At 34.2% G+C, this 23,680-nt stretch overlaps 4 protein-coding genes across 8 annotated transcripts; 1 reads left to right on the top strand and 3 right to left on the bottom strand.

The window, feature by feature from the left end:
- The first annotated feature begins 2,726 nt into the window (after positions 1-2,726).
- Positions 2,727-4,237, top strand: LOC140881681 (AT-hook motif nuclear-localized protein 22-like). Its single transcript, XM_073287179.1, has one exon. It carries the CDS (start codon positions 3,061-3,063, stop codon positions 3,961-3,963), a length of 903 nt encoding a protein of 300 aa, XP_073143280.1. The 5' UTR covers positions 2,727-3,060; the 3' UTR covers positions 3,964-4,237.
- Positions 4,238-7,726: 3,489 nt separating this feature from the next.
- Positions 7,727-13,462, bottom strand: LOC140881126 (uncharacterized). 3 transcript variants are annotated; one of them, XM_073286181.1, is made up of 13 exons: positions 13,169-13,462; positions 12,215-12,399; positions 12,036-12,139; positions 11,744-11,821; positions 11,427-11,530; positions 11,225-11,311; positions 10,446-10,648; positions 10,115-10,316; positions 9,994-10,044; positions 9,823-9,921; positions 9,663-9,722; positions 9,391-9,515; positions 7,727-9,105 (listed from the first exon to the last, which is right to left on the bottom strand). In XM_073286181.1, the coding sequence occupies exons 1-13, from the start codon at positions 13,400-13,402 to the stop codon at positions 7,890-7,892; spliced, it is 2,748 nt and encodes a 915-aa protein (XP_073142282.1). In that variant the 5' UTR covers positions 13,403-13,462; the 3' UTR covers positions 7,727-7,889. The 3 variants fall into 3 exon arrangements, with proteins under 3 accessions (XP_073142282.1, XP_073142283.1, XP_073142284.1); XM_073286182.1 differs by having other exon boundaries at positions 9,391-9,512; XM_073286183.1 differs by having other exon boundaries at positions 12,316-12,399; positions 13,169-13,307.
- An 897-nt stretch (positions 13,463-14,359) lies between these two features.
- Positions 14,360-16,782, bottom strand: LOC140883424 (peptidyl-prolyl cis-trans isomerase CYP18-1). Its single transcript, XM_073289874.1, has 5 exons — positions 16,642-16,782; positions 16,425-16,499; positions 16,068-16,229; positions 14,900-15,058; positions 14,360-14,693 (listed from the first exon to the last, which is right to left on the bottom strand). The coding sequence occupies exons 1-5, from the start codon at positions 16,642-16,644 to the stop codon at positions 14,610-14,612; spliced, it is 483 nt and encodes a 160-aa protein (XP_073145975.1). The 5' UTR covers positions 16,645-16,782; the 3' UTR covers positions 14,360-14,609.
- A 711-nt stretch (positions 16,783-17,493) lies between these two features.
- On the bottom strand, positions 17,494-22,672 carry LOC140880001 (uncharacterized). Of its 3 annotated transcripts, none has more exons than XM_073284030.1 (13): positions 22,199-22,670; positions 21,573-21,664; positions 21,426-21,448; positions 20,864-21,104; positions 20,681-20,776; positions 20,481-20,596; positions 20,274-20,354; positions 19,775-19,898; positions 19,255-19,304; positions 18,596-18,686; positions 18,443-18,478; positions 18,219-18,316; positions 17,494-17,818 (listed from the first exon to the last, which is right to left on the bottom strand). In XM_073284030.1, the coding sequence occupies exons 1-13, from the start codon at positions 22,504-22,506 to the stop codon at positions 17,702-17,704; spliced, it is 1,473 nt and encodes a 490-aa protein (XP_073140131.1). In that variant the 5' UTR covers positions 22,507-22,670; the 3' UTR covers positions 17,494-17,701. The 3 variants fall into 3 exon arrangements, with proteins under 3 accessions (XP_073140131.1, XP_073140132.1, XP_073140134.1); XM_073284031.1 differs by having other exon boundaries at positions 21,426-21,445; XM_073284033.1 differs by lacking the exon at positions 21,426-21,448 and having other exon boundaries at positions 21,553-21,664; positions 22,199-22,672.
- Between the last annotated feature and the right edge of the window lie 1,008 nt (positions 22,673-23,680).

The following is a 23,680-nucleotide window of genomic DNA, read 5'->3' as shown; positions in this document are numbered from 1 at the left end:
GTGCAAATTAAAATATTAAAACTGTATTGACCAACACGAGGACCCAAAATAAATAAATATACAAGTTACACGAACAAAAATAAAAAATTTTCCTCTTAAAAAATACAAATTGTATTCAATAAACACATTATTTTAGATGGAGGCTTCAATAGTAACTTATAACGTTTTAATTATTTACGAGTTTAACTTGTGGTATTTTATTGTCTTTAACACCAAACAACATAAAATGTTCAACTAATTTAAAGGACAGATTGAGAAGAAGCAAACAAATTAAGGTTCTATGCTTTGGACCCATTTGCCCACACGACACGGTGTGGAAGAGAACATTTCCAAGGAGTGGTTGGTTATATATATAATTTAATTAGTATCTATAATTATTTTTTCTTAATAATTAAACACATTTTTATCCTTTTTTTTTGTTGGACTCCTAATTAATAATTGATCAATAATGGCCTTTGTGAGACTTGTGGGAATATTGATTTGTTCTCATGATTCATGTGAATTTCGGTGCTCAAAATATTAATTGCTAGCTGAATAATAGCGTTGAAAATTCAGTCTAATTTCATATATCGCCACATCTACTTTGAAGAAATGTCGAGTACTAAACTTCGATAATAAATTAATTATCATATTGATATATAATTTTATCGAATATTTATTAGATATATCGTTCGTAATTCGTATTACAGCGCAAAATCGCCCACCAGACACGGTCGGTCTGCACCCGGCTGGCTCCATTATTTTGCGTGGATCTTTGGGCCAATTAATTCCAATTTCCTATGCCCCACATGTGCTGCGGTGGGGCTCTCATTTTTTCCCCCACTTCTATCTTACAAAATGTGTTTTTTTTAGAGGTCTATGTCAAGTGATATCCGTATATATATATTTGTGAAAATAATCGATCTTGTATATATTTATAAATAATTTTTTCCATTCAAATAACATATATTGCACAATATTTTTTCATAATATAACGTACATAAAATGATAATTTTTGCAATAAAAAATAATACTTTGACACAAAAATCGATATTTTTTATTAGTCGGATCGAGTTATAATGCGTCTCACAAAATTGTGCTGCGTACTCACAAAAATATTATGATTATAATAATTCATCTGAAAAACTAGAGCTTCATAACATAATCAATAGTTTTGCAACAAAATAACCTAAATAATTACATCAAAACAACTCTTTGACAACCTTTTTCCCCTTAAAAAAACCAAAATATTCATATAGTTTTTTTTTTCAAAATTACAAGAAATCAATATTTTAGGAAAAAAAAGAAATATTTATGCCCCACACATACTATGCTAACCGAATTTCCTTTCTTTGGTGTCGTTATCACCACATTAAACTACAAAACGCCACCGTTTCATATCACCTTATTCGCCATGGATGAGGGGAGAAGGGGGCCTGGTCAAAGCCATGACTAACTATGACATCTTGTCTTATATTGAATTTCATCATACATCAACCCCACAACTCAATTATTACTTTCCTTGTTTTGTGTTATTTTCAAATATTTTACATAAATATAAATTTTTAATTTTTTTTTTTAAAGAATTCGTGTGCCTCTATTTATGTCGACTAATTGGGGCTAGACAATTTGAGGTTTTAGAATGTTTACACAGTTTTAGAGGGCCTGACGAGTCCTTTTTGTTAGTGAGACATACATGATTGTGATTCATGGGATTACATCTTTATTGCGAAGATTAATTAATCATATATTATCTTTGCAGTTTGTTCTAATATATATAATCAATCGAGAAATATTTAATGTAATTGGGATCGGATAATCGAGTTTATTGATAGTTGACTTAATTTACATCAATTAACCTATATATAGATATGTTTCATAAACTTTTATAATTATCTTTATATATATTTCGCTAATAGCTGTGTCGCTAAAGAATCTAAGAAATCCGGAGTACTTCAGCTCGAAATTGAGTTCAAGTTGTAATTCGTGTGTTTGTAACTGCTTTATTTAAATCAGTGATTGTGATATTTTTTTTTTTACAAAGTTCAAAAACTTTTATTAATTTTTCTAAACATTTGCAAACACTACCTAAATGAGATAGAATTATATATCATTGATCGTTACATCAAATAATTGACATGAATCGCATGTTTCATAATGTATCATTTACATTTTTTTTTTTGCCTCTCGAAACCAATGTCCAATAATAGATAGCAACTAAATTTCCTCATCTTCATTCTTGATATATATAGTAATAGAAAGATATTTACTCAATCAAGATTCATGATGAACTGGACTTAAATTTTTCACGTTCACAAAAAATCCAATGAGACTGTCTCACCGATGAATTTCGTGAGACGAATCGATCGTTAAAAAAAATATTTATACTATTATTTTTTAGAGTAGGTCTCTTGTGAGACCGTCTCATCAATCCTACCCATATTTATAATAATAATACTTTTGACATAAAATGTAATACTTTTTAATGAATAACCCATATAAGAGATTCTTCTAAAAAAATAACCGTGAGACCGTCTCATAAGAGTTTTATCTATTTTCATTGTAGGTCAAACCATCTCACAAAAAACTTACTCGTTTGAACGGAGGAGGGAATAAAGGGGAGAGACATAGGATAGAGAAAAAGGGCAGCATTCCCCACCGCCCATGCGGCGTAGCGCACGCTGTCTATTTACCAGATTTAACCCTCTATCTCTCTCTCTCTATGGGACCAAACCCTAAACCAAACTTTCACTTATCTTCTCCTGAAAAAATAATACCATTTTCACTTGCAAACTATGCTCTATCTTCTTCATCTCTTCCCACACACATACATACAAACGAGCTAGGGTAGATCATCGGGACAGCTCAAATCTTGTGATGATTATATATGCTGGATCGATCATTAGCTCAAACTGTCGATCGATCGATACCATGACTTGTAGCTAGAGTTTGGTTCTTGTTCGATTTCCCAAGAAAAAGCTAAAGTACCCTTTCATCGATTTCCTCCGTTTCGTAGAAATTAGAAGGGAAATTATTAGCTATATATATAGTGTGAGGTTTGTGAGATTAATTTACTAATTAATGGATCAGCTAGCTCAAGGCCGCCCTTTACCACCGCCGTTCCTGGCCAGAGATCTTCAGCTCCACCACCACCGCCAATATCAGCACCACCAGAATGACCCGGAAGACGAACAAAGCGGAAACAGCAACCCGACCCGTTTGTTGAAGCGAGACCGTGAAGAGATTAATTATGGTCTTCCGACCACTCATTCTACGGCCACGCCGAATTCTGAAGGGAAAGATCTCGCCGGAGATCAAAGCGAGGCCACCAGAAGGCCTCGGGGCCGCCCCTCCGGCTCCAAGAACAAGCCCAAACCCCCCATCATAGTCACTCGGGACAGTGCCAATGCACTCAGATCCCATGTCATGGAAGTCTCCAACGGATCTGATATCCAGGAAAGTGTATCCATCTTCGCCACCAGGCGGCAGAGAGGTGTTTGTATATTGAGCGGCAACGGCACCGTCACGAATGTCACGCTCCGGCAGCCTTCTGCGCCGGGCGCGGTTGTTACTTTGCAAGGCAGGTTCGAGATTCTGTCCCTTTCGGGTTCGTTTCTTCCGCCTCCGGCTCCGCCCGCGGCTTCTAGTCTGACCATATATTTGGCCGGCGGGCAAGGGCAGGTGATGGGGGGGACGGTTGTCGGGCCACTTGTGGCTTCCGGGCCGGTGGTGATAATGGCAGCATCATTTGGAAATGCAGCATACGAGAGGCTGCCTCTGGAAGAAGAAGAGTCTGCGGCGGGCGGAGGGCAGGGAAACGGGCAGCTGGGATCTCCGGGGATTATGGGGCAACAGATGATGAACGATCCCAACACAAGTATGTTTCAAGGGATATTGCCTCAGAATATGCTAAATTCATGCCAATTACCATCTGATCAAGCAGCTGCTGCTTACTGGGGAACTGCAGGTCGCCCTCCGTTTTAAAATTAATCAAACAACCTTTTCTCTAAAATTTTATGAACTACTTGATTTCTCTTAGTTCTTGAAAATCATGATCATCTAATTTGCATTAGTTTCCTCTTCGTGTTCATGATGATCTTGTTAAAGAATTATTAGTACTTTTTTTTTTTTTTTTTCTCGAGTCTTGGTTTCATGCACCAGTTAAATTTATAAAAAAAACCATTAATTATCATCATGCCATTGTGCCTTTTGATGAGAAGAACTAGCTAGGGATGTACAAAGTCTTACATAAATTACAAGCTGGGAGTGAAAATATTGGAAGACATGAAATCTACATGAAGTTTTCGTTACTTTGTCCACAATTTCTAGCTTACTTTGTTTGCAGTAGCCACTGATTATTAATTCTGGTAACTTGTCTGACAATCATATTCATATATCCATCCATCACTTTCTGCCGAAGCAATAAGGTCTTTTTTTTTTTAAATTTTTGGTTCTTTAAAGTTTCTCCTTTTATATATATCCAGCTAGAATTGAACCATATTCTCATAAAATATTTAACATGTCTTCTCCTTTCCGGGTAATTATGACATCCAAATTTGTTAGATGACATAGATAGATGTAAATGAAATTTGCAGCAGTAGTACTACTCGTGACGTAAAACAATCCAGCAAAAAGCAAGATATTTATATATAAACTATTGGTTTATGTTTAACCTTCTATAGACATCATCAATTAATATAAATTAGTGTTTTTTGTGAGTGTTTGGAAATCATATATATATATATATATATATATATATACTTGCTTGTTTGAGATGATATATATATAAGTGGGAATTCTGAAATTTGAAGGTATATATGCATTTGGTGGGCAGTAGGGAAGATGTTGAGTAGCATGAAAATGAGAGGTTAATTGGTAATTGGTTAATTAAGATGGAGTAATTATATATATATATATATAATGTGAAATAGACAGAGATGTGTGGGCTTAACATGATGCCTTGATTTCTTGTATGTTGACTGAGGCACAGCAGAGACATGAATATTGAGTATTAGTACTGAACTACACGTGCACTGCTCTTTTTCGAGGCAAACTAACTCCCTAGCTAACTCTTTCTTCCACCATATCCCAAACCCATGCCACCTGCAACTAACACCCAATCTACACTTCTTCGTAATTACTACTTCCAATCCCACCCACGTCATATATATATATATATAACATTCAAATAATTTCGATTTAAGATTTTTGCCCCCCTTTCATCTTTGTTTATTTTTTTTACGATTTTGATCTTATACGTTATTGAAACTGGGTTTTATTCTTCTATTTTCAATTTTTCACGATTTTAGTCTTTTTTTTTTCTCTTTTCATTGGGAGTGTAATATGATAATTATACACGCGAACGTCATATCAACTTTATTTTAGCGATGTGTGGATGGTGTTACATTAGTGTTACATCCGTAAATTATCAAAATTACAAAAAACAATACATCGCGGACCAAAACCAAAATTTTAACTGAAAAGAGAACCAAAATCATTAAAAAAATATGATTGTCATTCATGCAGTACTAATTTTAATTTCCCTTTACATAATTTCTAATTTCGAAATCGAAATAAGAGAGAACGAGATGGAGTTAGGTCCGATTGAAAATATTTTAAAATAAGAATTTGGATTTTTATAAAAATAGAAAAATACACGTGTGATGTACGTAGGAACACAATAATTTCATTGTCGATAAGAGTTTTTTAAAAAATAAGTAGAGAAGATAAACAAATTTACATACAAAATTTCTATTTTTTCCTTATTTATTTATTAAAAAATAATTTCAGTTTTCAATATTTAACTAACAGTGATATATTAGTAAAACGAAGAAAAATATATCTGAATATACGAAGTGAACTATGTATTTATGAAAAAAAACAAAAAAATAATGACAAAGAAGACTATATAATTGAAATAAAATTAGCACTAAATATGAAAAATGAACTATATATTTGAGACGAATGAAAAATTAAATATGACATTTATATTTGTAACAACAACGAGAGTCTACTATATGCATAACAAAACCAATCCTGCCCAACATTCACCAGGTTTTCTGTTCTTGGGGATATGTGTAAATATATGGATTCAGTTTTTAAGACGTGTTATTTGTCGGATAGAAATCGAATAAAAATAGTACATTAATATCACATATACAATTTTTTTTGATTGTTTGGTTATTAATTATAGATTTTGTGAATTTTTAAGGACTGTAGTCTGTATATCAACGCAAAGAATATGGTTTACTATAAATAAATAAATAAAAATAAGAAGCAAAGATTGTGATTAAATTTCTTAAATTTTTTCTAATGATCAGATGACGACCTTATAAGTTATAAGAATTAAGGCCTATTGTGCTTAATATATAAGAGATCATATAATCGTGCTTAAAATCCTTAATTTCGTCAAGATTCCTGCATTAGGTGCTGCATACAAATTATTTATTAGCCTAATAAAAAAAAGTGTTAGATATAATATGTCTCTCTCTCACACCCACACACATATATACATATATATTAATTTTTTCCGTTCCATATAATATAGCCTTATAGTTATATGTGTTTTAACATAGATTAAACAATTCATTAAAAAAAGTAGATTCCATAAAGAAATTTATAATTTTACTCTAATTCAGCGATTATTTTAATAAGATAAAATATTATTGAAAGAAGTTGATGCATATAACGATAATGGTAGATTTGATAATAGAATAGAGAAAATAATATTACTGAGTATAGAAATTGGACAACATGTTTGTACGGATGAAAAATTAAACACAATATTTACGTCAGCATAGAGAGTAAGTAATACATAATTAAAATAAATTTATAATGTTTACCACGATTTAAGAAACGTGTCATTTATAATTTCCAAATGCTATTTCAAAATCCAAACAATTAACAATTTTTTTCTTTATGGTTTTAACAATCCATCACTCATTTCATTAATGTACGTGTCGTTTACATGGATGGGAATGTTAATCGCTATGCGATTTCAATGATCAGCGTCATATTAGAAACTAATGTCATGTCGTTCACGATATTGATAAAATATTACATTTTGCTTTGAAAATATCGACAGAACTTTGTCTACGTAAATTAACACGATATCACATTTTTTTGGTAAAACAAAGTCTTCATCATTGGCATTACATGGATTTTATAGATTTTTGTCTCGTAAAAATGGATTCTTTTGTAGCTAAAAATATGACTTTTGTAAATCGTGATAATTTTTTTGTAGCTAAAAGATATGACTTTTGTAAATCGTGATATTTTGATGTGAATGAGAAATATATGATTTGCTTTCAAAATAAAAACTAAAATTCTTCCTCTTCTCCAAGAATTAGAAACACGACCATCTTGGTTTTGAAATACAGATGCTGCAAGTATGAAGGTAAGTTCAAATAATTTTTTGATAAAAAAATTCAGTTATTTTCCATCAAACGTCTCTAATTTTTCATTCTTTCACCACCTGAGAGCCCTCTGCTTCCCTTCAAGCCATAAGAAAAACTTTTAATGTCAATAACATTAAGAACTTGCTACCGATCTTCTTAGCATTCTTCATCATCATCGTTGTTTCGAGAAAACGAATGTACATATATCACAAGGGCATTTCCATTTTGTCTCGAACATGAATACATGATCACAAGATGGCCAGAAGTTCCGTAATGCAACATTTCCAGAGTCGTACCTTCCTCCTACAAAATCAGACTTTCAAAACCCCCAACTGCTCTAAAATGCCAACTTAGAATAGAATAACTTCTTCAACATATGCACATTTCCGGCAATGACCCATTGCCTCGGTTATAAAACAAAATACTTAAAAGTATAAAAATCACTAATTTGCACAAAAAGAGAATATATATAATTAAATATATATAAACTAATCTAGTTTCTTGAGATGCTCATTATCCAAAAGAACCTTCTTGTGTATCATCGTCGTCGTCTTCCTCCATTTCATCATTTGCCACTGCTCTGTTTCTACCTACTGTCTCAGTATCTGACACACCTCCAGCAACAGCTGCGTTCACATCTTCGTCTTTATCACCACAATCTTCAGTTTCGGAAGAACTTGCTATTCCATCACATCCAACTTGATTATCTCTTATAATAGCGCTGCTAAACTGTTCTTTTGAATCTGGAGAAATAATAGAAATCATCTCGCACAACATCATCAAATTTTGAGCGTCAGAAGCATTAGCATCAGATTTTGAGGATGGTATGTGTTGACTCTCAGCTACAAGACTGTTGGAGTCCTGCACAGGCAACGGAGTACCTTCTTCATCATTTCTGCTCCTTGGAGAATCATTCTCTCCATGGGCAGAAGGAGCGGTGCTGCATGCCCAGCTCCCAAGCACTTCTGAGGCCAAAAGGTCACCTGTTTTGATACTTCCTCCATCTTCAGTGTCTTCCATTGGGTTCTGAACAGCCAAAGGACTATTTGATTGAAAGAGAGGAGAAGCATCAAGACTTTTGCTTTGGGCCTGATCCAGAGCTTCTGTATTTTTTTCATCATCTATCAGCATTCCATCATCATCCGAGGTGCTAAATTTATTCAAATCAAATTTCATCCTTCTACGAAGAGATTGGCTTTCAGTTTCCACAACATGTTCAGTTTCAGCAACATCTCCTTCCACAGTTGGTGATGTACCAACAGCCTCGGTTTCAGGGAATTGTTCAGTTCCAATAGCATCTCCTGCAAATATGGGCGTTTTGCAGTTGCCATTGATATCAGAACCAAAACCACCCCCAACGTTATGTTCATCACTGGTGATTTCCACCTCCTCTGTATCCTGAACACCACCACGGCTTTTGACATTGCAGTCATGCTTTTCTGTCATGCTTGCTTCATCACTTGATGACTCAAGTTGATCTCTGCCATGGCCATGGCATTCACCCGATCCTACCTTAGCTATAATATTATGTTCGTAGGTCTCCTTGTTTCGGGCCAAAGATCGATTTGCATGGATATATTCTGGATTGAGGTCAGCATCAACAGATGTGGTCTCGTAATTTTCTTCGTCTTCAAGTGTTCTTTGCATTGACTTGAGTTGTTCCTGCTGCTTTACAAACAACACCGATATCTCCTCTGTGGTAGAATAGAAAGCGCGAAGCTGAGTTTCACTGCAAAAAGTTATCTGATATGACCAACCAGCAATGTGCTCAATGGAAAAAGATGTGCAGATCACTCGGCAATAACTGTCAATATCAGTAAGCAAAAAAACCATGCCATATTTATTTAATAATTATCTACGCAAATGAAAAAAAGCCAATTGCCCAAATCTGCAGAAGAACAATTAATTTTGTCATCCAGATATGCAAGAAATTCATAGCATTTACACAAAAATTTTCTGAACTTTTTTAAAATTAAAACATTCCTTATGACATCTTATGTTGTAGCTATCTCACCGGAGCATAATCCTTTCCCTAGCCCCTTTTAGCCTGCGTCTTTCAAAATCAAGATCCCGTAAAGCAGCACCGATCTCAAGTTCAAGTGCAGACACCTTTGCCCAAGCTTCTTCCCGAGCTGCCTGCTATAAGCACGAAAGGATCTCAGTTCGACACATAAAACTTTGGTTCGACCTAATATGCGATTAATGATTGGCTCAACTTCATTGCAGGCATTTACTTTATATTTATAATGTTAATAAACAGTAAACAAAATGTACTCCAAAACCTACCTTTTCGCGCTCAAGTTCTTTGATTAGCCTTTTTCTGTCATGCTCAATTTCTTCAACCCTCTGTGAACTCAAAGCCAAATGCATAAGCAAGAATACGGAACATATAGGAATTTAATAATGGTAGCAGCATGCCCCGGTAGATATAATTAAACCACTATACTTTTTTGCTCCGGGCAGAGGCAAGCAGCTCCTCGTGAATTTGACCCTCCAACTGGCGAACTTTATTATCAGAGTCTACCAGCCTTTGCCGTGTATCTTCCTGCAATTAACAGAGCACGGCAACATTATATGCCAAGACAGCTCTGGAATCAGGAAGAAAAATGTAACTTACCAATTTGGACCTCAAAGTTTCTACCAACGAACACCTTTCCTTCTCTGCATCCTGAAAAAAAATCATGATTAACTGCCTTGCCAAAAAGAAACTAAAGCTAAATTAAAATAACTCTCTCTACCTGAAGCTTGTTTATCCTTTCCTGTTGCTCTTTCTCCCGCATTAGAGCACCATCTGAAACTCTTCTTATTTCCTCCGCAGTCTCAGCTTGAATTCTATGGATTGACAATTTTAAATCTGCAGCAGCTTTATCCCGCTCTCCTCTTCTCTGATCACGTTCTTTGTCCAATAAAGTTTTCAGTTCTGACATAGATGCCTTCTGGCTGAACCAAGCAAACACACATAAATTTTTTTCCCCTCCATATCTCAAGAAATTGGACTCCAATTAAGCTTCATTTCTAATGGTATTTTCCATCTACACTGAACCTAAGTTGTTTTATTTCATTTCTCACCTATCAATTATTTCATTGGCTTCAACACATGATTGCTTAGATGCAATAAGTCTTTTGTCAAGGTTTTCCATCTCATGTCTCTGCTCAGTAAATGTTCTATTCAACTCTGCCAATTCCTTCTTTTTAGCCTCTAAATGCTGGTTCAGCATGTTGAATTCAGACTGAAAAGATTTTGATATTGATTCTTGCAGCTCTCTCATTTCCTGCAATATAGAGCATGTTAGATCTTTATTACAAGCAAAAACCATCAAAATGTTACACAGCACGCAAAATAAATCAGATCATGCACAACAATTGTCCTTGAAATTGTATTAAGCGGTGTGGAGAACGAGAATGATAACGTAAATTCATCACATTGGATGAGGTACAGATTACAGAGTATTCCACAAATGAGGTAAAGCAGCAGCTTAGCCTTAACTCAACAGGATATGCCACAAACATTTATGTGCCGAAGCAGGAAAAAGAAGCTTAAACTGACTTAACGTCAAGGCAACATGTTTTCGTCTTTTCGATCATATGCATCAAAGAACATTACAATTGCAATAGTGAATGCACGCCCAGTTGCTATAATTGCAAGTCCTAATATAATAAGATTCCAATGAATTTCAATCATAAATTCTGAAACTGCGAGACCATGATTGATAAAAAGAGGTTTCAAGATATGTAATAGATAAATTCTAGATGACGAGAGCGGCATCCCATAAACCAATGCATAAAGGCATATCATCATAAAACAGTTTTTTTAAAAGAATAGAATGAATGAGCAAAGCAACACATACAGATTCATGCTTCTCGGTAGATGCACGGTTTTCACTGCGCAAAGCTTCGGTAATAGCAACTTGATCTTCCAGAAGTTTCCTGAGTTCCTACAATGCATACCCAACACTTAAAAAGTATAAAAAGCTGCCATAAGTGAAAGAAAATATGAAAACAGGAGTTGATGTAATACTATAATAATCCAAAGGTTAAGAGTCTTAATACCTTGTTTGATTTTTCAAGACTCCGAAAATCGTCAAGCGATATTGGACCATCTAAAGCTCCTATGCCAATCCCTTTCAGTCTTTTGTTCTCAGCACCGAGTTCCTCTTCAAGAAATGACTAAGCTATCAATATACAGATAGAAACTTCATGGCACTAGGCCCATGCACATTAGAAATTAAAGAAAGAGAATCCAGTATTCTTGCACTCAAACCCCGATTAGTGCACTTGATTTAGACTGCAATTATAATCTCGAATTTTTTAACAAAAAAAAAAACAAACAAACAAAAAGACATTGACTGAAATTCTCAGCAATTTACCAGGTTTTCTCTTCAGTAGCCTATCATTTACAACCGAGGATTTCTGAATTTCCCGGAACACAAATGCAAAAGCAAGTTCTGCATAAAATCAAGAAAACAGAGTTCGTAAAGTGAATTTGATGGAAGTTCCCAAATAATATAATTGTTTGGTCTCAAGATTGTAGATAATTAACATAGAAAAATCACCAAAGAAAACCTAACTCCACCTTGCTAAAGACTAAGGAGTGAAACAAAAAAGGCAAAGAGAAGATCTAACAAAAGAATACAATTTAAATAAATGAACTAACCGTACCATGATGTGGAGCAACTGCTATTGAGATGATGTCCCCATGGCACAGCTTCACTTCAGATTCACTTTTATTCAATTTCTCCCAATTTAAATATGTACCATTCGTGCTGTACAAGAATTTAAACATCAAAAACTCGCTACACCAAAATCTACGAATGGGCCTTTGCTAAAGAAAGAATAACCTAGAATCTTTCAAGAACACGGAACAACAGTTGTCCGATGGAAGTTTCGTATTTGCAGAAGCAACCTTCTTCCGATAAATCTTGCAATGATTAGCACTTACAGAAGGTGCAGTGATCCGAAAATGCGTGTCATCCACTAACCGACCGATACAGTGTTCATCGCAAGTCAGAGGCATATTTAGACCCTGTTCCCAATACTTGCATCAGCCAATACCATAAAATGCAACTATGCGGCAAGCCAAGGAGTGCTACATAAGTATGAAAAGTGTGGTGCTAACGCAAGCATATCGCAGCAATCAATATAAGAAGGCATAAAAACAAACCAAAGCCACATAAGTATGAAAAGTGTGTTTGCCTCACCCAAAAACAAGTTGAAGAAACCATAAACCTGAAAGGAGCACATAGCTCCTCTAATATCAGCTTCATAGAATTTTAAAACAGCCTATCCAGTTGAGGCGAACAGCCGAATGGAGACCGTGTTCTAGCAAATGGAAATAAAAGCATAACAAAATATACGGTAAAAAGAATGAAACATTCACCAAACCTAAGAATTTACCCAGCATCAAGCTCCTTTATTCTAATATACATGTATGACGTGTTCCTAAATTAATCTGTCAAATAAGAGCGGAAAAGCAAGACTTTTCTACATATAGTTAGCTAAAAACATGCTATTTTTCTCAAGACTGTAGTCAGCGACATTACGTAAATCCAATAATCGGTTTTATTTTTCCCCGTATAATAGACCATAAACTAGAACACATTAACTAACTTCAACCATGAAAGCAAGGTAAAGTTGCAGCCTTTTGCATAATTCTACAACATATCACATTCCGAAAAAGAATTCCCTAGACAAAAATCCCACGAAAACTCCCAAGTGTCCACAACATAGTAAACTTCAACAAACCAAAGAAGCAGCAACCAACAAAAATCAAGTCTTTCAGCGCAGTGGCAAACCTGGGAGCGCTGGCGTGCCTTTTCCGATATGGCCGTGAGCACACCCCAAACTTCGGGGGCGAAGCATTGCAGCGGCTGATCGGCGATTCTCGCGGCCACTGATGATATAAACTCCTTTGCAGTTTTGAGATTTCTCGACTCTGTAGGGTTACTGGAAATTTTTTCGGGACCATTTGGTGTGGAATTCGGCGGCTTAGGGGCCTCGCTAGTCGATAATCTCTCGTCCTCCGCCATTCAGTGACAGCAAAAACCTAGCTCCAACTGGTTTTGGGACTCGCAGCTTGTCCAGTAAGCTCTCTGTAGCTCTTTTTTTCTAATAATAATTAAAAATAATAATAAATTTATTTATTAGAAATGGAGTGGGGCGACGAGTGACGTCAGATACTGGGTCGAGGTCGAGAGATCCAATTATAAAGAATATTCCTCACCAACCCAAGTAAAGCACACGAGTGGGCCTATACAAATGGGTCCGTATTTGACTATTTTCAACGGATGGTGGAATTGTAGTTGACCAAGCCTGGCCCATACCTATTTGTCTTTCCAAAAAAATGATTTTATGAATTTGTACATCCAAAAAAATATATGATTTTATGAATTTCATTATGAAAGTGAATTGCCTGGGTAATTTCTAATCAATGAATTTTGAGTCTTAATTTATGTATAAGGTTGTTCCTTAAATCGAAACAAAATACTTTAGATTTTGTAATAATTTTCTGATTTTTAGTTTATTTAGCAAAACAGCCTTCTAGAATATTAGGCTGAAAATAGTTTATGCCTTTGTGCTTGGTACATTCTAGAATATTAGGCTGAAAATAATTTATGAATGTACCAAGCACAAAGGTTTTCGGAAATGAAATTGGACTTTTTTTTAATATATATATATAAATATATATATATATATATATATTGTTTGGATGGTCATTTAAGTGCTTAAAAAAACACTTTTTAAAGTCAAATTTAGAGTTTTTTCAAAATCACAAAATTAGAGCTTAAAAAAACACTTTTTAAAAAAAATATATATATATGAAATCCAAACGGGCTCAAAATACAAAGCGAGAATGCAAATATATTACGTTATACAAAGCTATCGAGGAACCTAATCTAAAACATATTTTCGTAATTTTATAAATAAAATAATTGTATCCATAAAAGCAGTAGACCAAACATGATACAAATGTTCTGAAGCCTAAATTAAGAGATTAGAACACAATTAAATTACTCGTCGGAGATCATGAGATCTAATGCCATCAATTTAAGGTAATAATGTCACAAACTAAATACACAAGTTCCACAGGTTTAACCTTGAAAATATTTGAAGGATATAAGTTTTCCTTCATTCCCATAACAGCAATACATCATCAAACTCTAGAGAATAAATGTCAATACTGTGAATTTCCAAAAACATCAACCTCCCGAACCAAACAGTATTTCAACGGTTTACTTAGCCAGCAAGCGGATTAGCATGTATTGTCACACGATTAAGCCTGATTTCCATAAGAGGTCGATCACCTGGTCCCGTTGGAGCCTGGGCAAAACGCGAACAACGTTTTGTTATATTAAAAATACAGCTTATGAAAATTTTGTTTGGAATATAATGAGAATTCTAACTTAGTAACACAACCATGAAAAATGATAATTTAGAGTGGCATTTTGAATTATAATTGATTATGATTGGTCCCTTGACAACACACAACATAACAGGGGTCAAAAGTCAAAACCTTTTGACGTTACCTTTTCCATTATGTCAAGAACTTCAAAACCATGAATCACTTTGCCAAAGATGGTGTATAGTCCATTAAGATGAGGTTGCTTGCCGTATGTAATGAAAAACTGGCTTCCATTTGTATTAGGGCCACTATTAGCCATGGCTAAGATACCTCTAGCATTGTGCTGGATGAAAACCAAAAGAACAAGAAAATCGAGGTCAGTGTGCTTGTAACAAAATTAACTTTATGCTCTTCATATTATATCAGCACACGGGAATGATCTGTGAATTGCAAAAAGGGACTAGGAAAGATCAGCCTACTGGAATTGAGGTTAATAGGTTACTTGTGCCATAAATTATATCAGCACATAAGAATGATTTATGAATGGCAAAAATTGACAAGGAAGTTCAACATACATGAATTGAGGTTAATAGATTAGTTATGTCAAAATACTCATGCACGAGCAATTACACAGAGAAACTATTCCTTGCATCTTCTACATCCAATTAAAATTCCCAAAATTAAATGAAGTGATAAATCATATGAAGTAAAAGGCACACCATCTCATCCCATTAGTTTACAAGCACTATATATAAGAGGAAAGAGGTCCATATACATAACACAAACAGTCTGAAAGTATAAGTTCTCTAGATCAAGTAACACCGTTAACATTACAGTCAAATTAAAATTCCAACCGCAAAACTACAAATACATGGGATGGGTATCTGTTCATTCTGTTGTGTCATGTGCGCTTCAGAGTTCAGGCTACTTAAAGGTAAATTAACTCACAAATGAGCACGATCAGCTCCACGGTTGGTCATGAGGAGAGGATTTTGAACGTTCTAACAAAGAAAATAATAGTCTAAACCAAAGGTTCTTGGTACTTTTGGTGGTTTCAGTTCCTCATTCAGCTAAGATATCACGCACGGAAAAACAAGCATACAGGAGGGCAAAATTTCTACTTGATTTTATAATATTTGAGACAGTGTATAAATATAATACAAAGAATTTGGAAGGTCATTAGAAATTTAAGAATAGTTCTAAACGTATCTCCCAACACTTGATGTCCATATCCTGAATCAAGGGAGCACCGCTAATAAGACATGGCATAATTGGCATGGATATTGAGATATTCACAAAACTAAATCACCAGCATATAACAAACTAGCGGAGCAAGAAATAGCAACTCATACCTTGAGAGACTCTCTTATCTCATCATTGAACTTCTTACCCCATATACTTGTCCCACCCTTGCCGGTATTTGTTGGATCACCACCTTGGATCATGAAACCCTTTATATTTCTATGAAAAGTTGTTGTATCATAATAACCACTCGCACACAGGGCCAAGAAATTCTGCAACAGAATTGTAACCCAAAAAAAAGTCTAAAATTTACACGAAAATGCATGGTCAGTGAACTTAAAAACACATGGTAATATGATACTTGAAAGGGTCATGGCGACAATGAGGCATAACAGTCGTCCAAATGTTAGTGAAAGCACAAATTTGCTCCTGTAAACATCAATTCGAAAATAGCATCAAATACGTACTTCAGAAGTTTTTGGGACCTCGTCGCAAAAGATTTCACACTTAATGTCGCCCAAATTCGTGTGAAGCGTCACTGACTAGAAATCAACAGGTAATTTCCAAACAAAAATCAGAAATACGGCAAACCGGAAATGGAACCGAAACTGTTTGATAAAAAAACTGCACTGGAAAATCTTCATATAACAAAAATTAAAAGGGTAAAAGGAGAACGACACGTACCATTTGAAAATCTCTCTTCGAAAACCAAACCAAAAACAACTCGAAATCGACACACAGGTTCGAGTGAATTCAGGGATTCCTTTGGCAGTTTGGCTTCAGCTCACAGGGGACACCTCGGTTGGCTACTTGAATAAACTTAATTAATTTATACACAACTGAAAACACAAATCAATCAATTACATGATGATTATTATTAATAAGCAAAAAAAAAAAAAAAAAAAACCAAAAATTTTAAAATTGATAATAGGGTAAAATTCATTTTTGGTTTATAATGAATTAACATAAATGACTTTATGTGATTATGTGATCAAACAAAAAAGAAAAGTTCGTCCTTAAGCTAAATTGCTTTCAAGTCCAATTATTCTTATTAAAATCAATTATTGTTAACTAATTTTAAAAATATTGTATTTTTTAAATAATTATCAACTCAAATTATGACAAAAAAATATAGATTAAAATATAATGAAATAAATATATTCCAAAACTTGTGATATTGTTTTTAGATTGTTGAAACAAATATAATCACGGTTTTAATTTTTTGAAATATGATATTGATATGATGAAATTTTGAAAAAATGTTCAAAATTAAAACAATTTTTAGGTTAATTGTGAACTTGAATTTTTAGTTTGATCATATACCAATTAATCTATTTACAATAATTCATGTATCAATTTATCAATTCATGTATCAATTTATCAATAATCGTGTACCAAAATGAATCTCATTTCACTTAAATATTTTATGCCCATCATGCCGTATCTTTATGTACATCCAATATCTATACCAATTTTATGGAACTTAATCAAATTATTGAATCATAAATGAATACTTTAAAAAATATCTAGTTTCTAATGATTATTCACACAGTATTGATTCAAATATGATGTTTGAATACAAATATCAAACAAATCTTGCATTCTTTGGATTACAATAATACTTCCTATCCCACAAAGCCGTGTGACATGGACTGACTATATATATGCATATACTTTTATCAACACAAGATAATAATAGTATAACAACCTTAAATTATGGAAAATACAAATTGAGTTGTTTGAATTAGTTGGAGCCAAACTCTCGATTCCACTGCTCAAGCTCTTCCCACTTCTTTTTCTGTAAGCTAGGTCTAATTACGCTCATTGCTTTCTGAAAATCTCCATATCTCAGCCGCCTTACCTGCACATTTCAGACACACACACGGGTTTCGAATCAATACGTTGTATGCGATGTTCCTCATTTTCAACACTAGCTGCTGTACCATCTGCTACACTATGATATATTTGATGTATGAATATCGCAATACTCGAATTAGTTTGATAGTTGACATATGTTTATGACAGATGTAAGTTGAAATGTTGAAAGAAAACAAATACTCAAATAAACTATTCAACTATAAGATTATTTTATACAAAATTTATCTTCTCAAAATAGCTAAATAAGATAAGTCATTTCTTTATGAATGGAATACATTTTTTTTTATTGGATAAGATATAAACTCTTAGTCTTATTCTAGGTTGATTTAAACTAGTGGGAAGGTTCAGAACATAAAAAGAAGACCATAACACAGACGGCCTACCTGATTGGCCTGAACCGTAAGAATGTCTGAACCAAGTTCTCTAATTGGCATCATCGCAGCTTCCTCACACAATGCTTGAAGGTCGCTTCCAGAATACCCTGTAAATATGAGCTAATCATAAGTTCTATATCAGACTACATGGAAATGGATCACATCGGGGATTCTGGATCGAATCCACAATTCATGCATGTAAGACTAGTTACAACAAGAAAAAATTATCTTACCATCTGTATCTGTCACAAGTCTCTCTAGATCTCTTTCTGTAGCCAAACGACAAGTAACAGTGTTAAATGCAGTAAAAATTTCTCTTGCGGTAGAGGCAAAGGGTACACAAACAAAGTAGAACAAATCCAACTAGCTGAGCACATGATTCTAACCTGGCATTGAAAATGCATTGCCCTTGAGCTTGTGTTTCAAAAGAACTCTTCTAGCAGCTGCGTCTGGCAAAGGAATGTATATCCGCTTCACCTGTGGCAAGGTCATGACAATTAAAAAAAAAATAGTTCTATTAAAGTCCTGCTGGCTATATAAATTTATCTTGGAAAATAAATTTTCATACCTTTCTCAGATGCTTTTAACATGCATCTCCCCATTAAAACACCAATATCAATGTTTAAACAGGTAAAAACTTTTAGAACAATAAACACATAAGATAAAACAGCAAACAATTGATGTCCACCTCAGAGAGGAGATCAACAGGAGATCCAAGTTTATTCATGAACCTCCGGGAAGTTAAGATAGCCCTCAGATTAAGGCCCAAAATACAAGTATATACCCGACATGATTAGGCCTTTCCTCATTCCTTTCAGAATAACAGGAAGCTAATAAAATAATATTTCTGAAAATTTTGGCCCAAGAAAAGACTGCAGATTACAGCTTGAATACATAACCAGAGTCAGATAACTTTTATTATATCGAGTTGACACGAATCTATGCCTAATTAACTGGGAATAGGGAAAGTGGTATTAATAAGATTATATATATATATATATATATAGATATGTCATGAGGATTATGCCCGTGGCAAGATACTAACCAGTCTTCTGAGAACTGCGTCATCCAGCTCTTGGGGTTTATTGGTTGCACCTGCAGTGACAAAGAATGTCTTCTAGAAAAAGAAATGCAATGCAATTTAATTTATAATTTACCTTGTTTCAGAGAGATTGTGAATTCATCAGTTTTTTATTGATTTGGAAATTCAATAAATACTCATTCTGATTTGAATACCAATTTCAGCCTATATAACACAAACTGCATAGCTTCAGAGCTAGAATTTTGTGAGAAATAGAAGCCCATGTCCGGATTTCAGAATTTGGCGATTTAACTAGCATACTTTAGTATTTAGTTTTTCCTACAATAGTTGATTTCTATAATATAAGAAAGTGGGTATAAGTTATTTATTTTGTGGATAATTTCGGACTTTCAATGTTATACTAGAGCTTTTCCCAAAACCGTAAAAGAAAATGGTATGCAGCTAGTCTGGTACGTAATTTTCTTTACTAATTGAACACGAACACTTCGAGAGATCTAGTGATTGTGTTGTAAATAAATCTTACCAATGACAGTAACTAAATCATCAGAACTTGATGTCACTCCATCGAACTGAATTAAAAACTCTGACTTCAATCTTCTACTTGCTTCATTCTCATTAGCGGTCCTAGTTGACATGATACTATCTATCTGTATCACAGAAGGTGTGCCAGTGTTGTGTAAACAACATATCAGTGGCTGCTAAACAAAAATGGTGGAAGAATACCACCATGAAATAGTATTACATAGAAAGAGACTATTAGGAAGCATTAATATTACAATAATTTGTTTCATTTGTAGTTTTTTTTATAAAAATTTAAATGAAGGTGAAACTCGACTAATAGACATACTACTAGCAATTACAGATTATTATATAACTTAAAATTTACCTACGACATCTCCTACCTTTTCTCTCAGGGGTTCACTCTCTTTTTTTAATAAACAGTAACATATACATTCAGTGCAAAGGTTGGAGCCGATAGTGATATGCTGAGATTTTATAATTCTTCCATGGTGGTACAATACCTCATCGATAAAAATTACTGATGGCTGTCTGGATATGGCAACCAAAAAAAGTGTCCGAACAAGCTTTTCACCTTCTCCCACCTGACACATTTCAAGCAAATATGCAATAATTTCAACTGTGAGGAGTGAAGAGGACACATCCACCACTACGATAGTCTGCAAAGAAGATAAAGGGTGGGGCAGGAATGGCAGGTGCAGTACACATACCCACTTCGATGTCAGGGAGGAAGCAGAAACATTGAAAAATGTCGCTTCTGACTCTGAAGCAACCGCTTTGGCAAGCAAGGTCTTCCCAGTTCCAGGTGGTCCAAAGAGAAGCAAACCTATCAAAATAACGGAGTCTTTCACCTCTTCATCAAACTTCTATAGTCGTACAAAGAAAACGAAGTTCATTTCCCATATATTACCCTTGGCAGGTTTACGAAGTCCAGTAAATAGGTCTCTTCTTTTAGTAGGTAGAATAACCATTTCCAATAATGCTTGTTTTGCCATTTCAAGCCCAGCTGCAGCAGAGTATCATAAATAAAAATAACACAATTTTGTCCATTCAAAGAAACAGTTAGACAATAAGGAAGAAATGACCAGCTAACCAATATCTTCCCATTTAACTGATGGGCCTTGCTCAACAATCACCGAATTAATCATTTCCACGAGCTTATCATCATAGCCATTGCCAGATTGCTGGACAGGTTTTGAAGTTGTTACCTTACCAGTCTGACTCCTAACAGCAGAACTGCCTCTGCTATTGCCGGAAGATTTTTGTACTTCCCCTTTTCTAAGATGTGAACTAGTAGAAGTGACTGCCACAGCTTGGGCTTTAGGCAAGGTACCCTAAGAAAATATAGGCCAGAAATGAAAAAGAAATAAAGTCACATGACTGGATGATTGCTTATTATTTTTGTTAACATTTTAAGAAAATGGTTTATATATATCACCTTCTCACAGCTCAACCTGATTTGCAGGTCGAATTTACTCTAGTGATCCAAAGTTTCACGGTTTCCTACTCTAGGAAGATTATTGAAATACAAAAGTTCATATAATGGCCATACGCCATAACAAGTGAACGGCAAATGTGACCAAATTTAAGAGCATGAAGGGCATAACGATAACCAGACAAAACTAAACTTACACTTTACATAGAGCAGTCCGTACCTTGTTTTCTGATGATCCACCTGCTATAAGTGAGAGGAAAATGAGGAGAATTAACAAAGAAAAAGACTCTCTGTTCTCTTTAATCACAATTCTTTAAAATCCAGAGTAGAAATTCTTTTATAAAAACAGATGCAAGAGGAGACAGACCTGTTCTCCGAGATAAAGTTTGTAATCGCTCTGCTACTTGGCCCTGCCATTTTGACACCTTTTGACGATAAGATTTAACCTTCTCCAGTTCACTGTTGAAAATTTAAGAAATTGAAAGCAAAAGGCCAACATGCACCACAATATCCATAATACATCCAAAACTACGGACATGTTAAAAAATCAACAATGAACTATTCAAATAATCAGATAATGTGTCTATGATATGCATCATCCACAATCGTCTTCAAAAGCAGAGAATGCCATTCTAAGGTTGACTCAGAATGCTATCAAGTCATGTCAAATTGGCAACTTCCATTACCAATGAACTTTAGAACATCGATTACTTCCACATAAAAAGGGTGTCAGACCTGATATATATCATGACTCTCCTCAAGTTACAAAGGAATCAAATGCCACCACACAAAATGCCGAACCACTTTGACATAAATACTTATAATAGATCAATTGTCGCATCAACAAATAAAAAATTCAAATTACATCTAACAGTAGACCAGATAATCCATTTGACAACCAAATGGACTCCAAACAAATACAGAGACCCAAAAAATGGCGCAAATTCATCCGGTATGGGCATTGGGCAAAACTAAAAATGATCTCTTTATTACCTAGACGATATGTAAGAAGGAACTGGCGTTGAAATAGCTTCACTGAGTATTTTCTGAGCGTTATGGTAATGCAACACGGCGTCGTCTGGTAAACCCCACTCTTCAGCTCGAACGGCCTTGGCGATCTCCTCCTTGGCCAAATCGAAAAACCCCTTCAGCTTGTACGCGGCCCGTTCGTTCCCAGTCGAAACACCGCCGTCTCCGTCCATTGGACGATCTGTGGTTCTATTGCTATCGTTTAGCTGGGAATTGCCCAAACTGGAGAAGATCGTGCTTATGCTTTCAATTACTTCTTTCAAATAGCTCATTCCAGGGAAGATTTTTGTTCGTAAATTGGCAGAAAATGAGTCGGGATCGAAATTTCAACCCACGACCTTCCAAGAAATTGACTTTTACGCTTCGCAAATGTGGCGAACACCACCCGTCCCAGCTTGAGGTTCGTTCATGTCGGGCATGGCAAGAAATGAATATATGTACTCGCATTTAGGATTTATGGCGATGCGTCTGACGATCGTAATTTTTTTTTTAACAAAATTTTTTTAATTAAGCTTATCGTTTTTAAAATTGAAATAATATGAATACAATGAAATGTCAAGAGATATAGATGAGAATATATTTATAAAATATGAAATTCAATCATTAATAACATTCTTGAAATTATAAAAAAGTTTGACAGCATATCAAAAATTGGTGAATATAAAGAGATATACCAAAAATTGGTAAATATAAGAGGTTTGTTTATCTTTAATTAATGGTATAACTAGATTATTAATACTAGCAAACGTGGCACACACGTTATGTATAATAAAATATTTTCAATTACAACCATTTTCTTATTTTTATCCTTTTTAATTTTTTTTTACTCTTAATCAACATGTTATTGGAAAAAAATAATAATACAAAAAGTAAAAAGTTGAAACTAATAAAAAATATGATGAAAATTGAAAAGTTGTGATGATGATTGAAGTTAGTGTCTAGTAGGATAGTTAATTGATGTAGATTTTTTTTTAAAAAAAATGTAAAAACGATAATGGGCCTTGGTTAAGGGTAATAACTAATTAATGATAATCAATTATAAATTATAAAATAAAAAATGATTGACTATTTTTATAAAAAAATAATCAAGGATATATTTGAAAACTCATTAAAATTATCAAAAACAATTTTTTTATGGGGTTTATCTATTATTATATAGTAAAGATAAGTAGATTTCGGCACAAGCGAATTATGCATTTCCTAAAAAAATTAAAGAATAAATTATTTTTAAAAATTTTATAATAAAATTTAGTAGTATTTTTTGACATGATACCAATGCAACACTGACTTGTGCTCCAATGAAAAAAAAAAGACTAAATCACTAAATTGTAAAATTTGATAACATAGAACCAAATCACAAAAAAATATACATAACCAAAAATAATTTTTTTTCGTAATAATATCACTTAGCGATGGATAAAGTATAAATTAATATTTTTATTTTTA

Source organism: Henckelia pumila, chromosome 2 (genome assembly GCF_033568475.1).
Source record: "Henckelia pumila isolate YLH828 chromosome 2, ASM3356847v2, whole genome shotgun sequence".
In the NCBI taxonomy this organism is placed as follows: Eukaryota; Viridiplantae; Streptophyta; class Magnoliopsida; order Lamiales; family Gesneriaceae; genus Henckelia; species Henckelia pumila.
The sequence above is the reverse complement of the archived record's forward strand: the minus strand, read 5'-3'. Positions and strand labels throughout refer to the sequence as shown.